Source organism: Hippoglossus hippoglossus, chromosome 16 (genome assembly GCF_009819705.1).
Source record: "Hippoglossus hippoglossus isolate fHipHip1 chromosome 16, fHipHip1.pri, whole genome shotgun sequence".
In the NCBI taxonomy this organism is placed as follows: Eukaryota; Metazoa; Chordata; class Actinopteri; order Pleuronectiformes; family Pleuronectidae; genus Hippoglossus; species Hippoglossus hippoglossus.
The window spans coordinates 2,510,576-2,526,414 of NC_047166.1; the positions used below are offsets into that span (position 1 = coordinate 2,510,576).

Here is a 15,839-nt window from a genome sequence, read left to right on the forward strand (position 1 = left end):
AGATTTAATAAACGTGCTGTTTTTTCCTGCAGTGGAAAGAAAAAGACGGATTCTCAGAAAGATTTGCAGCAAACACTCAGTAATAATTTGCTCAGCAGGAGAAAAACAGCATCAGATGATGAACAGACCTGCCGGCTGCGTTTGGACCGATGAGCTTACATCAGACAAGCAAACCATCAACTCCATCTCACACACACACACACACACACACACACACACACACACACACACACACACACACACACACACACACACACACACACACACACACACACACACACACACACACACACACACACACACACACACACGCACTGAGCTGCTGCAGGCGGCTGGTTCTCTGCAGCTGAGGTTTAACTGCAGCTAACAGACCAACTGACCTGCTGTTCTCATCCTGAATTAATCTAATTAACACGACTTTAATCAACCTTACAACCGATTCAAACTTAAGTGAATGTAACTAAAGTCTGCCCAGTGTGTTCGATTTAAAGGGGAAACGATTTTTCTCTAACGTGTTTTAGTTGTTGCAGCCGTTTGCAAACTTGTAAAACAAATAAGGGTGTTGCGTGATGGATTAACTTTCCCAGGATGCACTGGGGGTAAATGATCCTGTGAACTGCCACAGTCCTGATTCTTTCTCTATTATTTACTAGTTTTCAGTTTGTCAAACTGTTTCAAACGACCTCAGGGACCCGACGTCAGAATGACTGTTGTATCATCAGAGTTATAACCGAAGGTCAGACTGTGCAGACACATAAATAATAAAAGTTTATCACCGTCTCAAACCCGCTTTCATGACCTTTGGAATATTTGACGAAAATTAGGTCCGGACATTTTTTAGACTTTTCCTTCCCCGTGCACAACAAAAGTCCAGAACATTAAAAAATGTTGTTTCTCTCTAATCCCCAGTGTAGTTGACAGAATATATAAGTTCACAAAGTATTAAGTGCTATAGTGAACACAACATAGAACATCGTCAGAAGTCACAGGGTTGATGTAGGACGTGGGGGGGGGGGCTGCAGTTCTGGAAAATGTCAGGATCAACTGACTCAAACATCGGAGTTCTCGCTCTCTGGAGCATTTCAGGAGGATGTCCAGATTCTGTACGTGTCTGAAAGTAGCTTCAGACACATCATCACACACTTGGACGTCCTTGTCTTCATCCAAATGTCTAAAATAATGCAGCTTTCTGCAGAAGCTTGGCGTCCCGAGGCCTCGTTTGAGGATTGATTCCGTTACATCACAGAATTAAAGATGATTCTGAGAAAGTTGTTGCTGCTGTTGCACCATGGGGGGGGGGGGGGGGGGGGGGCCTCTCAGCTTTGTGCCTCAGGCACTTTCCCTCTTTCCCCACCATGCTGCAACGCTCCTGTCTAAAGGACATTATTCTGTCTCTTTTCTGTCGATACATCACAATAACAAAACCAAAACGTGTTAAATCGTCTCTGTGCACTTTTCTTTCTTCTGCAGCCAGTTTACAGCTTGAAGCTCCAAACACGTCCGTCCCTCCTGCAGACTCAGTCATTTCCTCAAACAGCTGGGCTTCGCCGCTTTTAACAAACACGTCTTCAACAGGGATAATTACCGCATTTGTCAGAGGCCGTGTTTAGCGGCGGATTAATACGCATCTGCAGCTCTAGTGGGTATTTATGGCAGCAGGAGTGTGTATGTGGAGTCTGAATACACTAGTGTGTGTGTTAATGGTGATGAAGGAACTTGTCACCCAGTGAAACAGTGCAGCTCGTTTTAGTCGTTTTATTAGAGGCACGAAAACAATATTACAATGATAATGTCTTTGTTGCTTTGCATCTTTTAATGGGATGGATTTACAAATGGAGAAATGCAGAATGATCCAACACAAGTTAAAGCAGCACTGGGAAACTTTTTTTTCAACTGTCGGAATCAGCTCCAGTGAGTTGAAGAGGGAAGCTGAACTGTAGATCAGTTTAAAAGACTGAGAAGTTATTAAAAAACAGAGTTTATCTCCAATATTCAGCAGGAAACTTTTAAAATATGAAGAATTCTAAGTCAGAGTTTGGTGGATTTGTTAAAGCCGCAGCTCTTCTGGATCAGGAAGCAGAGGATCATGGGTAATATCCAGCGTTCAGTTGTGTTTCAGTTCAGTGGGACGACACAGTCAGAGCCTGGACCATCGTTACCAGCACTCGACCAATCACGAGTCAGTCCCAGCTGTCAATCATTACACCCCACTCATATTTTTATAGGATCAAATAACAAAGTTTGGTGCATGTCCCATCTGCTAACATGGAGGAGGCTGGGTTTATGCTGCAGCCCACTCTGGAGCTGTTCAGGGCCAAAACCATTCAGGGGCCCCGGGGCACTCGACTCCTTTGCCTGGAAACCAAGAGAGTAGAAAATCACTTCTGTTCATGCACGACGGTGTTTCAAACTCAGAGGGATTGTAATTTCAGAATAGTTAAATGAAGCTGGCGACGAATCTTCCTCAGGAGCAGTGTTGCCTCATGTAAATGTGGAAGTGTGTGAGTGTGTGAGTTCCTCGAGCCTTCTCCTCTCACGCTGTGGGCGTTCTGCCTGGGGATCCAAAAATAAACTCATCTGAGAGCTTTTGGTTTTTCTGGCCTGACACTTTTGTTTTTGCTCCGGTTGTGTGTTTGAGATTTTCCCTGTTTTTTCTCGGCGGTTGCGTTGCTTTTGCTTTTCCATCTGTGACGCCGCACAGGACGTGATGTCTAACCCTTCTGTTTGGATCCCCACACAGGTCTGATCCGCCGAGGCCCCCGTCTTCACCGCAAATCTTTCACCAACGGACAAAGAGCTGGAGCCGAGACGGTCAAGCATGGATGTGCCCCGGATGGCTGAGGGCCTGTTCAGCAGCACGCTGTCCTCGTCAGGCGGCGGCCACCACGTGCCCTCCTACCTGACGCTGGAGCAGAAGGCCGCCTTCGTCTTCGTGCTGCTGCTCTTCATCTTCCTGGCGCTGCTCATCGTGCGCTGCTTCCGCATCCTGCTGGACCCCTACCGCAGCATGCCCTCGTCCAACTGGACAGACCACACCGAGAAGGACACGTTCGATTACCGCATCGTCTGAGGAGCCCACACGCGTTCAGAAGATTGAGTTAAAAAAGGACTGATTCCACGCTAGAAGAGCACTTTGTCCCCGACAGAACAAATGACAGCGGATTCACCAGGCGTTCACTAAACCCTCCGAAGGTTTCGGACTGAGACCAGAGCTCAACAGCTTCTCCCTGCCAAATCTAATCAACTCTAACAAGACAACCAGAACTGTGCTGTGAAGACTATTGATCCATCTTCTCCACGAGCCTCTTCAGGTTCCCCACCCCCCCTCCCCCCCACATCTGCCATCGGTTCCCTCGTGGACTACCTCGCTCCCCCCCCCCCCCCCCCCCCCAGCATCACATCTCACGTCTCACACAGGGTCGAGTATCTTTTTCCAAATCCACCCCAGGTTGGATTAAAAACAGTGTTTACATCGTATCGCGTTTACGTCCTTAGATTTTTATTGATAACGTAGACAATCAGTGTTTCAACTAGTAACAGGAGAAAAGAAAAAAACAAGAGTAATCTTTCATTTTCAGCGTGTTTTGTCTTAAGTTTGTGGACGAACCCGAGAGGACGACTTTATATGACCGGTGAGATTCGGGGCGACGAGCTTCATGCCTTATGTCTTCGTAAGATATTCAGCGGTGGTTGTTGCCTAAAAATCCACGAGCGCGACTCGGTGTCGAAGGTTCGTGAAAAAAAGCAGGTAAAAATAATCACAAAGGAGGAAACTGTGGTGGAAAAAGTTCTCCCTTTAATGTTTCTGAGCGGTTTTTTTCCCCAAGAGATAAGATGTCAGCAGTGAGAAACTCGAACTGTTCTGTGTGTGTGCGATCAAAAAAAAAAAACACGGGTGTGTCCACGTCTTTAGATGTCAGCTGCCAGAAGAGGTGTTGAAGAAAAAATAACGTTTACTGTGCTGTACCGTGTGCCTCATCTGAGAAAAAACTAAAAAGATTAGATTGATGTTTTAGGAAAAGGAACGAAAATGGGTTCACATTTCTGTCTCTGATCGTAGTTTATGTTTATTTCTTTTCCTGTGTATCGTGCCCATTTAAAAGAAAAAAAACTGTTAACAGCATTGTACTGCCTGCGGTTGGTATATTGACAGTTGGTATGCCGGCTCTGCAGAGAGTTGATGGTGGAGACGACCGCGACGAAGCGTTTTCACATCGAACCCTTTACGAACTGATGTTGTGGCTCTTTCGTTGGGCAACTTTTCAACTGTGCGCCTTATAGTGTAGATTGTTTACAGTATCATAGGAAGCGGAGACACTGGAAATCATCGGTTCCACTGAGGCGTCAGTGTCTTTGCACTTCACCCGAGATGTCATACAACAACAACACGCGCTTAAAAAAGAGAAAAAAGAAATGTTTCGTCCCCGAGCTCTTTCCTGCCCCGGACAGGAAGTGACCCTTTCCACCACGTGTGATGTTCTCGTGATCTGCTGTGGCCTTCTCCTTCCTATCGCAGAAGTTTTTGCGATGTTGTGCTGAGGTGTTTATTTCTTTTTCTGGTTTTTCCGCATGTAGCGTCCTCTCCGTGCATGATTAAATGGTGAAGTGCTTTAATCCTGATGTTGTGGGTCCGTTGCTCAAGCAGCTTTTTCCTGTCTTTTTGTTTTAATCTGTTTTTTCCGCCTGGAGCCGCTGTTCTTTTTGTAATAAAAAACGATCACAGTGCAGCTTTCTAATGTGTTTTATTCCATTAGGTTTATTCACTGGCTGGTGACAGTGGCAGGTGTTAAGGACAAAACAACAAAAAAATACATAAATGAGGAAAACCATTTTTCGGCCACCCTGCCCTTTTCAAGGCGGCAGAATGAGCCGGAGGCCCGACACATTCTTTTGCCATTTTATCAGCGGCTGGCAGTGGCAGCCAGCAGGTGTCTGGATTGGTTTTCTATGAACCCAGACACACACACACACACACACAGACACACACACACACTAGTCTCCGGGCTCCAGACCTGCTCTTTGAGCCGAGACCCTCCAGGACACCTCGCAGAATAACAATCTTTTCCTCTGACACCGAATATGTTGATACGCAATCATCAGCCGGGCACCTCCCTGAAACAGCTGCTCCGTTCCTCACAGGGATAGATTGACCTGTGGATTCTGTTGGCAAGCAGGCGAATGTGAGCCGGTGCCGTGTGTTACTTCATAATCTCGCCGATACCACACATCCATAGGGTTGTTTTCTTCTTTAAGGGAGCTGAAGAGGATCAGAATTTTAAATGTGATTTGATCCCACAGAGGAGAAATGTGCAGTCTGTGCTTTTTGGATTATCTTGTCACAGACATCTTTACTGGAGCCTTTTCACAGTTCTGCTCATTTTCAAAAAAGTCAAAGTAGCGTCGTGCACGCAATCCTCCGGCTCATTGTGCCTGTTGTTCGAAGGCAGAAAACTACACGTGCACAGTTTGTTCACGCACAAACCTGCTCACACACAAACCTGCTCACACACAATGCACGCTGGCAGCAGGAAGAAACCAGTTTGTTACACAAGCTGCTGCGAGCAGTGATGACAACCTGCTGGGATGTAGACAACACATCTGAGAAGTAATGATACTATGAATATTAATCATCTGAAAACACTGACACCTGCGCCCATAAATAATTCTGAAATGAAAGAAAAGTTTATCAGTCCTGCTAAAAAAAACGAAACAACTGTTCTTCCAGAAATGACTTTTGTTTTTCTGCGACTGTCGCCCGTAGGCTTTGATCCTCTGATCCCCGAAATAGAAACAAATCATTTTTGGTGTGAAAGCTTTCATTTTGCGACTCTGAAATCTCATTAGCTCGCTGCCAAACAAAGATCATAATCCAATCTAAACGTGGCCTTACACAGCAAGTCGCAGCGGCAGGGAACATTAAGCATCGTGGATCGATATCGCTGTCATGCTTTATGCAACATGACTCATATTAAAGAAAGCCACTGATAATTGAATTATTTCCATTCTCTGCCGTGCACGTTCAGACGGCTTATGCTGAATTTCTTCCCTTCCCTAACGCCCCATTTCACCATTCAAGCCTCCAGTTAATTTAATGGTCTCTGAACAGGTTGGAAGGAGTCGTTCCTCCGTGAACGGGAATATCTTTGCCAGACGACAGCAGAGAGGGAGAGTATTGATACGGCATAATTTATTTTGCATAAGATTCCTTTTTTTTATTCCCCAGAAACCGGTGACATTTACAAAAGTCTGTCAGCGGTTTGACTGACGAGCAGAGTCGGGCTGAGCCACCTGAGACTCTCACACAGTTTGCTTCTGTTCAAATACACAGAAAAGCAAGTTTAATAATCCTGAATTACTCCGATTTAGTTTTATCTGTCAGATTCCTATAGTGAATATAAACGTTTATAGTGCTGTTTGAATGTTTAGAGAGTTTTTTGATGCTCTATAAAGTGGACTCATTGTTTCCCACAATGCATTGTGATTAGTAGCGTACAACCGATGGTCACATTTCAGAAACATCAGCCCAAATATTTACTTGTTCCAGTTTGTTTAATTTGCCTCTTGTTTGTTTAATATCGTTGCTAAATAAATAATTTGGGGTTTTGGACAAAACCAATAAATTTGAATAAATCACATCGGGCTATTTTCTGACTGTTTCATAGGCAGCTCCCCAAAAGTGAAGCCAAAGCGACTCGATCTGCCCCTGGTGGCTGGCTGCGGTATTGGTCACAAATCCAGCCTCCTCCATGTTAGTGGATGGTACGAGGACCAAACTAAAAAGTACACTTTGAATCAGTTTTTCTCAAAAATGGTTTAAGCTCCTGTGTTCATGATTCTGGTAAGTTTGGTATTAATTTAAATACTACTTTGATATTAAAAGAAAACATTTGTCCACTGGACCTCGACATCGTAGATCCATCCCCCCCAATAGCTACTGCGCAGACTTCATCAGCACAAGAGGGCAGCGTTCATATTCTGGATATTTTCAATTCATATTCTGGAACGTGGGAGGAAGTGGAGACACGTCGTCCATCTGTATTTACTGCGGCGCCAACGAAATGTCCTGACGATCAAATGTGGTAGTTTTTGACATAATGAAAACAAAACAAGGAACATAAAAAATCTGGATAAGACTGACGGTGATTTCTAGCAACGTTAAAGATTGATGTGGAGCTCGTCTCTGCAGGCAGGTCGTGTTGAGCCTCGGGGTCCTGACAGCTGAGGTGCAGTCGCTCCTGCTCTCCCTGGGACCGCCGGAGGGGCCCTGCCAGGTGACGCTCAGGCGATGTGCGTGGGATGACAGAACTTTAAAACCTCTACAACGTCGTGAAAGACCCAGAACCTTTAAAGAGCTTTTAAGACTCGAATGTGAGATCAGGCAGCGTGTGTGTGTGGGGGGGGGGGAACGAGGCCGATGTGATCCGAGTCTCCGACGTCTTGTTGAAAGAGACGCTCTGTCAGTTTCAGTCAGCCGCAATCTGCTTCAGTCCTCAAAGTACATCAGAGGCAGACAGCTGTTTAGGAAACACGTCACATCAGACACCGGCTTCATCGCTTCAGACTCAGACGTCCTGTGTTCGCGTTTCGAGGCTTTTAGCAACAGAAATGTCCATTACTGGGGAGCGTCGTTATAGGTCAGCTGCAGAACAAAGGCTTCCACTGACTGCAGAACGAAAAAATGTTTTTAAAAATGCATCTGATCTCGTGCAGTTCCTTATTCAACTGCTCTCCCACGCTACTTTAATCCGGACATTGAGCGTATGAGCGTATTTCACCAATTTTGTAATTATTTACTTTATTAAGGAAAGCCAAACTTCAGTTATCTGACATTAAGTTTCAGGAATAGAACAAGATCCCAAAACACTGAATCCTGCGTTTCCCACTCTATTTTACCCTTAGTGGTAACAAACTCATCTTAATGTGTAAAATATGTGAACTTCCCCTTTAACAAACTCATTATACCCCCAGAAAACAACCATTTCTTGCTTTAGTGCTTGAGTTTCTTGAGCATTTTCTGTTTTCTCTGTAAAATTGACTTTACTTAATTAGAAATGAGACTTGATGATACTGCATGAATAAAAACCTTTGCGTACAGATGTCTGAACAAATGTCTGCTGACAGATTCCATAACGGGGGGAAAAACAAACAAATCCATTGGTTCTGTCTGATGACTGCACGTTGAGGCTTTCAGCTTCTTAACCAAATGAATCCTCAAACTTAATTAACTAAATTCAGTGATTTGAATGAGTGTAAAAGTGTCGTGTAATAATGCAAACAGAGAAAAATAAGCATCAGTTCTTGGTTATTCTCCCGTCAAGTCCCAGTCAGAAGTCTCCTGTTGTAATTCATATTAAACCAACAGTGGAAAAGCTGCTCTGAAAACATGAAGGTCACATGTTTGATCCCCGGACAAGATAAGCGGTGTCCATCAACCGCCATTCGTTCTGCTGAAGTGTCCTTGAGTCCCACCACCGAGCTCCATATCTGCTGGAGGTCACCCTGGGTAAGAAGTGCTCTTACTGGAAGTGTGTCTGTGCTTGTTCTGGTATATCAGAGCCACGTTTACCAGGTGACACATCACAAGGCTCCAACACAGAATAGATAAAGATAAATAAGACTTTAGATCCTGAGGAGGATGTTTTCTGTTGCTTCACGTGAATAATAAAAACAGTTTTAGTAGAAAAGGCTTCGATATGTATCCAGAGCTCTCTGAGGCCGTAATAACGTTTCAGTAGGAAGATGAAACTTCACTTTGTTGTTGCACTTGATGCAAAATTCAAAACTAACATCACTGACTGATTCCTGAACTTTCCCACGTTGACCTAAAATTACATTTTGATTTTCTGCGTCGCTTGTTTGAGCTCCACTATCAATATTTTATATTCATAACAACACAACAAAAGCAGAGATGCACTCAGAGAGATGCTCCAGCTCCGAACAGTCAACATGTGCTTCCCTGTGGAAACTCCAACCTGAAAGAGGGATGCAGGTCTGCAAAGTAAACACACATTGATAAAATGAGACTGTAGACATTTAACTAAACCTTTTCACCAGAATCCGCCTCGTCTCCTCCACAGTGTGTGGTTTGTTCCATGGTTTTAATCAGGTCACATTTCATCTCAGCAGGGAAGTGAGTGCAAACTTGTCAGAGCTACAACCCTTGGGAGCCGTTACTGAGACATAACTTTAGACGCCGAGTTTTTATCTTGAACTCCTCACAGCTTCTGTTCAAGCGAATCTGCCGAGTCGTCACATATCTGCTCCGACAGGCGGCTGTTGGTTTATTTCTCCTTTTCAGAGGAGCTCAAGAAAAAACCTCAGTGGTTATTGTAACGTTCGTGGTTCTATGACATCAGTTCTGTTCCCTCTCAGTTTGGATTCCAGAGAACTGAGCCCACGTGCTGCCCCGCTCACTGCGCCGCCCCCTGCAGGGTGACGTTGAACTCGCGGCCCGGGGGTTGCTGGCTGAAGGTTGTCGAGATGGTCCGTCGCCATGGTGATGACCCTGTGGCCGGTGTCGCCCACCACATGCCGACGAGCGGCTGCTCACTGACTTCGGTAGCCATGGCGTCCCCGGATTCGCCTGAAGACAAGACGCAGGCTCGTGTTGTTAGATAACAACAAGCGAAGGACGAGGCTGCTGTTTAAAAATGAAACAGGGCCAAAGTGTTACACAACCACAACCACAAACACAAACACAACCACAAACACAAACACAAACACAACCACAAACACAACCATAAACACAAACACAAACACAACCACAAACACAACCACAAACACAACCACAACCAGAACCACAAACACAAACACAAACACAAACACAACTTGATTATGTTGAAAAACTGAAGCTATTGTTTTATTCTGACAGGTCTGAGAGAAAGATGAAATGAAACGAGCTGGATGTTCCTCTGTCCATCCGTCTCTTTATCCCTCCATCCCTCCATCCCTCCGTCCCTCCATCCCTCCGTCCCTCCATCCCTCCATCCCTCCATCCCTGCATCCCTGCATCCCTCCATCACTCCATCCTTCCATCCGCCCGTCCCTCCATCCCTCCATCTCTCGTCCCTCCATCCCTCCATCCCTCCATCCCTCCATCTCTCGTCCCTCCATCCCTCCATCCCTGCATCCCTCCATCCCTCCATCCCTCCGTCCCTCCGTCCATCCGTCCCTCCATCCCTTCGTCCCTCCGTCCCTGCATCCCTCCATCTCTCTGTCCCTCCATCCCACTATCCCACTATCCCTCCATCCCTCCATCCCTCCGTCCCTCCGTCCCTCCCTCCATCCCTCCATCCCTCCGTCTCTCCGTCTCTCCGTCCCTCCGTCCCTCCCTCCATCCCTCCGTCCCTCCGTCCCTCCGTCTCTCCGTCCCTCCGTCTCTCCGTCCCTCCCTCCCTCCCACCGTCCCTCCGTCCCTCCGTCTCTCCGTCCCTCCGTCTCTCCGTCCCTCCCTCCCTCCCACCGTCCCTCCGTCCCTCCTCTCTGAATTCCAAACACTGACTAGTAAAACGTCTTCATTATTTCTCTTTGTCTCCTGCTGTCGTTTTGCTTCTGTCCTACTTGTTGGTGTCCACTCCAGGTGTTTCTGGTTGGTTGTCAGATATAATTATTTCATGTGTCCCTCGAGACAAACACAGTGCGTCTCCTGAGGTTTCTTTTGTTTTTGCTCACCTGCACAAATGATCTCATCCCTCACCATCTGCTGCTCAGGCTTAGTTTCTCTGTTGCATTAATTTCTGGACTTTCTAACAGCAACTAAACACAAACGACTGCGGCACGATGCAGTGATCTGTGCATTCCGTCCTGTGCACATGAGCAGGAGCTGTGGTTGCATTCTGCAGCGGTTAATGATTTATAAACCGTTCTGTTGTATTCAGAGAATGAGCAGCTTCCAAATAAGATTGTGTGGAAGTGTTTTCTCTTGAGATGATGGAGGAAGGTTGAATTCAGGCTCGTTAGACAGATGGTTTCTAGTTCAGACACTTTTTACTGACGGTCTCTACATGAGGACGGTCGACAGACAAAGAGCGACACAAATATAACTTTTAACATATTTAGTGTGAATGTTTTCTTAGAAGAAGATACATCACAAGAAGCTATTAAACTCTCCCTGCACAGCCAGTGGCCTTAACCTCTAAACTTCAATCGTCCTGCACGAGGCAAAGGCGTGTCCTCAATGACACGTGAACCTAGACGTGCACAGAGTGAGATCAGGATATGAAACCTTAGAGCTAAATATGTCTAACAAAAAGAAATAAGCAGTCTGGCAAAATCTGTATTCCAGACCCGAGCCCATCAGGAGCCGACAAACCTTTTAAACGATATTCAGGTTGGTGAAAAACACAGCTGGAGCCGCCCTCTAATGTCCAGCTAATGAAGGGAAGTCTTATATTCTTATATAATATCATTTATGAGTATAATATAAACCTCCTTTTGGTTCCGTTGTCCTCTCCACCACTTCCAGCTGATATGTTCACCAGCAGGTCGCTAACTTTGTCTGTCGAAGGTGCTGGGAAGGTTTAGTAAAGTAGTTTGTCAGCGCTGTGAAGCTGGAAAAAGCTTGAAGAATATGATAAAAGATAAAAAATAACTATAAATGTAAATAACAACATCTAAAACAGTGCAGTCGCGACCTATAAAACTAAAACAAAGAGCTGGAAGAAGATAAAATGCTCCATAAACCTCCGAGTCTGGAGATGAGTACAAGCAGTCAAGTGATTAAAACCTTAAAAAATATAGATTATAGGCACTTTAAAACACATTAAACACAAACAACTATTTAATTTATTTTGTAAACAGTCTCATCATTGATCAGTAAAGTCGAAAAGTCGCGGAATGAGGGAGAAAGTACAATTTCTGAACTTTTATTACATTTTTGAGTAGTTTTTAAGGCCTTGAATTAAACAGTGAAAGTCTTTGACGTATAAAATAGGATCCAACCTGTGTAATATTAAATGTTTGCACAGTAGAAAACAGAACAATCAGCCAGTATGAGTGTGTTTAGTCGGCAGCATTCAATTTATTTTAATCCTTAGTGGAATTCATCGACAACTCGACTCTGACACTTTTATCCACCGGTTTCTATTAGAACAGAGTCACAGCTCGACAGCTCCGCGCCCCGAAGAGTCTCAGCTTCAACTCGTCTGCGCTGCCGAAGGTGAGAAAACATTCTCAGAATCATTCCACTGACTTTACAACAGTTTCTCTTTCTAAAACAGGCCCAGTTTCCCCAGCAAAGGGAATCGTGTGGTTAATGCTGCATGAAGCATAATAGTCTGCCGAGTCTGAGATTTAAAACTGAGTCTGTTTTATTGTTTAGAAGCTGATGGTTCCCTCTCAACGCCGTTTGGCATCTTACACACTGAGTAGTGGGAGCGATTCGATCTGCCGGAGACGTTTTATCTACCCACACAGCAGCAGTGTCATTTTATTGTTGTTTTATTGACAATATATGAGCGTTTTTTGCAGCTTTACGTCTGTGTTTCAATCTAATAAAAGAGAAAATCCCACCTATAACAACGGCGGTAAATTAATTTCAGACTCCGAGTGCACATCACGGTGTCGTCATGGTGATTCATCCTCCTCAACCACTGACCTCAGGGGATCGTTTCACACTCACGGGCCACGGTGGGTGTTTGCGTTTCACGAAACACGTGTCGACACGGGGTCAACCGGTTGCTCTCGCTCCAGGCCCTGCTATCTGCGTGGCGGCGAGCTGAAGAGTCCTGTCCGAGGAGAGAAGTTATCTAACCAGAGAACTCCAACGTACGACCCGCAGGCCCACGCACACACCTCCGTTATGCAAGGCCTCTGCGTGTGGGAGAGCGTGAGGGCCTTTCAGAATCTCACTCGCTCCTCATTCCTGCATCCAAGTTAATCCCTGACCACGACTCTCTTACTCTTGTTATTCTGAGCCGTGGACTCTCTCTCTCAGTTTTCAGGGTGGGATCCCATCTTGTGTGAAATGGTGTCTAAACGCGGGAGTTACAGTAAAGACGTTTTTTTTGCAACATGGCGGAGAAGAGAGTCTGCACGGCCACGGAAACCATAGCAACGCCGCTGAGAGTCCGACAGGAGCACTCGCACCATCGTCGCACTTAGAAAACATCAGACGTGTTTTTGAAACCACGAGAGGACGATGTGCAAACACATCGGCGTCTGCGATCGCACACTTTTGTCGTCTTATTCCCTTTTCACTTTACTCCCCCCTTCTGTCAGTTTTCTTGTAGGTCTGCTCCCTCCTCCCTTTCCCTGTCCCCCCCCCTGTCTCCCCGTTCATCCATTTTCTCCTCGTCTTCCACGCCTTCATCCATCCATCCCTGTCCTCCTCATTTTTACCGGCCTTGTCTGAAAACTGCTTGGTCATTTTCCATCTTCTCCTCTGTTATCTTGTATATTAACCTTGCACCATCAGAAACTGATCCGACGCGACTTGTCTCTGCTGTTCTGTCCTCCTCCCTGCACGCCTCACCCATCCTTCCCATTACAGATATCTGTCCCTTTATCTCTCCCTTATTAAGCTTTCACCCTGTTCTTCCTCTCTCTGCCTTCTTCATTTCCTTTCCCCTCCTCTTCATCATGTTTCTGTCTCTCTCGTGAATCTCTTCGTCCCTTCGTCCCCTCCGTGACTCGTCTGTCTGTCTGTCTGACTACCTCACTGTCTTTGACTCCCCTTGTTATTCTCTCCTCAGCTCTGTCTGAGTGTCTGCCTGCCCCCCCCCCCCCCCCCCCCCCCCCCTCTGTCCACCTGTAGCAGCTTCATCAGTGTCGCTGGCGTCCATGTCAGAGGGCGTCTTGTCCAACTTGCAGAGCCAGTGATGGTGTGGTGCTCTGCAGCTCTGCAGCTCCGCAGCTCCGCAGCTCAGCAGGGGATCCAGCCGCTCCTGCAGCGCTGTCATCTTCAGCACATCTTTTGGCATCGATGTCAGCCCAGCCGCTCTGCACTGATGCACGGCGCCTCCTGGTGGCGAGAAAAGGAGGAGGAAAAAGGAAGGGATGAGAGCGAAGGTTGGGGGGGTAGGACTGAACTGACATGTGGCCAGAAGTATGTGGACACAGGTCTGGGTCTGTAAACAGAAAATATAACAGGAGGAATTTTGGAATAATCATATTTGACACTTTTGGCCACAAAGTCATTATCAACCCCGTCTTATATTAATAATACACGATAATAATTAGAATATGTTTGCAATATTACTGAAGTATATCACAGTTTTGCATCTGCAAAATTTCAAATGAGAACAATGATCTTCAAAGATCAGTGACTTGTCATTTGTATTTATTCAGAACACTTTCACTCTTGTTAAACTTTTGTGTTTTGCTGTTTATTATGACAAAACTATAGTTAAATATAACTCAGGATCCAAATAATTAACTGTGACACAATAAGGATCATATCATCACACTGTCATAACTTTAACATACGAAGAGCAGCTGCTCCTCACCCTCACCAACAGGTTCATTACGATTAGATGTTCAGATGATGTTTTTTTTATCTTTATGCAAAGACATTTAACACAATACTGAGATTTATTTAACCACAAATGATTGTGTATTATTATAAATATTATTATTGTGATTATGATTATTATTGTGATTTTTGTGTTTGTTATTATTATCTGCTATCATTAATAAAATCATTATGTCTGACAGAGTTTAAATATGACAATTACACAACTGTTCCTGGTCTCTCTCTCTCGCTCTCCCCCTCTCTCGCTCTCCCTCTCTCTCCTCCCCCCCCCCCACCCCCCTCCCATTTTTCTCGTCTCTCCGCAACCGGTGGAGGCAGAGTTTTTATTCTTATGAAATATTGTCAGGTCTCGACCTTAAAGAACCTTGAGATATTATATAAATGCTGTGACTTGGCACTATTCAAATAACATTGAGCTGGTTGAGAATTACACATTTATTTTCTGTGCAGTCACTCTCTGGGCTGCAGAGTCAAACATAGCAAAGGCTCCACAGTTAAACTGAAGCTGGTCGATGATGAGAGAGAAATGATTATTACTGTTACTGCTGCTGCTGCATTGTGGATGGAAACCAGGATGCTTTAAAAGAGCAGCTCTGTTGTGTAGTCTGCAATAAAGTTAGGAGGAAGACTGAATAAAGTCACAGCATGTATTGGTTTGACTAACATGTATATAGTTATATACTGTATTAGACCTTTTTCAACCTGGTAAACACTTCTTAGACTCGGTGGTTGCAACATGAGTCATGAAGCTCTCGTCAAACTTGGCCCCAAACGTCTTCTTCTGCAGTAATTTCTCCGTCAGCTCATGACATAAGACCTCCTCGTCTCTAATTCTCCTCGTATGCTTCGCTCACATCACGTCAGATTTATCGTGAACACAAACCGTCGACTGCTGAGGGAACGACTCCTCATACTCGTCTTCTGAAAGTGAGACATTATTATTCCTCCTCACTCTGTGTCGTACATTACAGCGAGGAAGACAGGTAATCCACCAGCCCCGACACTCTGCAGTATTAAAAATCTAAATGATCCTCTTCACGCAGTCAGCTTCACTTAGTTTCAGATTCATAAATGTGAGCCGGGATGCAGCTGTTTTAATAAATCAAACAGGTGAGAGCTCCCATTTCTCCGCTTATTCTAAAATTCAGACATCATGTGTGAATGTGACATTAATCCACTAAATCCTGTGCAGCACAACACTGTTACTCTCCTGTGTGCATTTTAAAAATGTGATATTTTACATTCAAACCTCGGCTACGCACATGATTAATTCAGTCTGTTATCTGAGGCTGCGTGAGTGAGACAGGTGGAATCAGGGAGGAAGGAGGAAATTCAATAAATTTGCATTAGTGGTGTACACTGTGCCTGT

At 45.2% G+C, this 15,839-nt stretch overlaps 1 protein-coding gene across 2 annotated transcripts in view; it reads left to right on the top strand.

The window, feature by feature from the left end:
• LOC117777020 (cortexin-3) overlaps positions 1-15,839 on the top strand; it is a 29,035-nt gene that overhangs the window by 3,668 nt on the left and 9,528 nt on the right. The window contains exon 2 of one of the 2 annotated variants that reach the window (XR_004616531.1): positions 2,741-3,843. Coding sequence is in view for 1 of the 2 variants with exons in the window: in XM_034611464.1 (XP_034467355.1) it covers positions 2,819-3,070 (252 nt within the window). In the remaining variant the exon portion in view is untranslated. Of the gene's footprint in view, positions 1-2,740; positions 4,728-15,839 lie in introns of those variants that run through there. The other variant, XM_034611464.1, reaches the window with a different exon arrangement.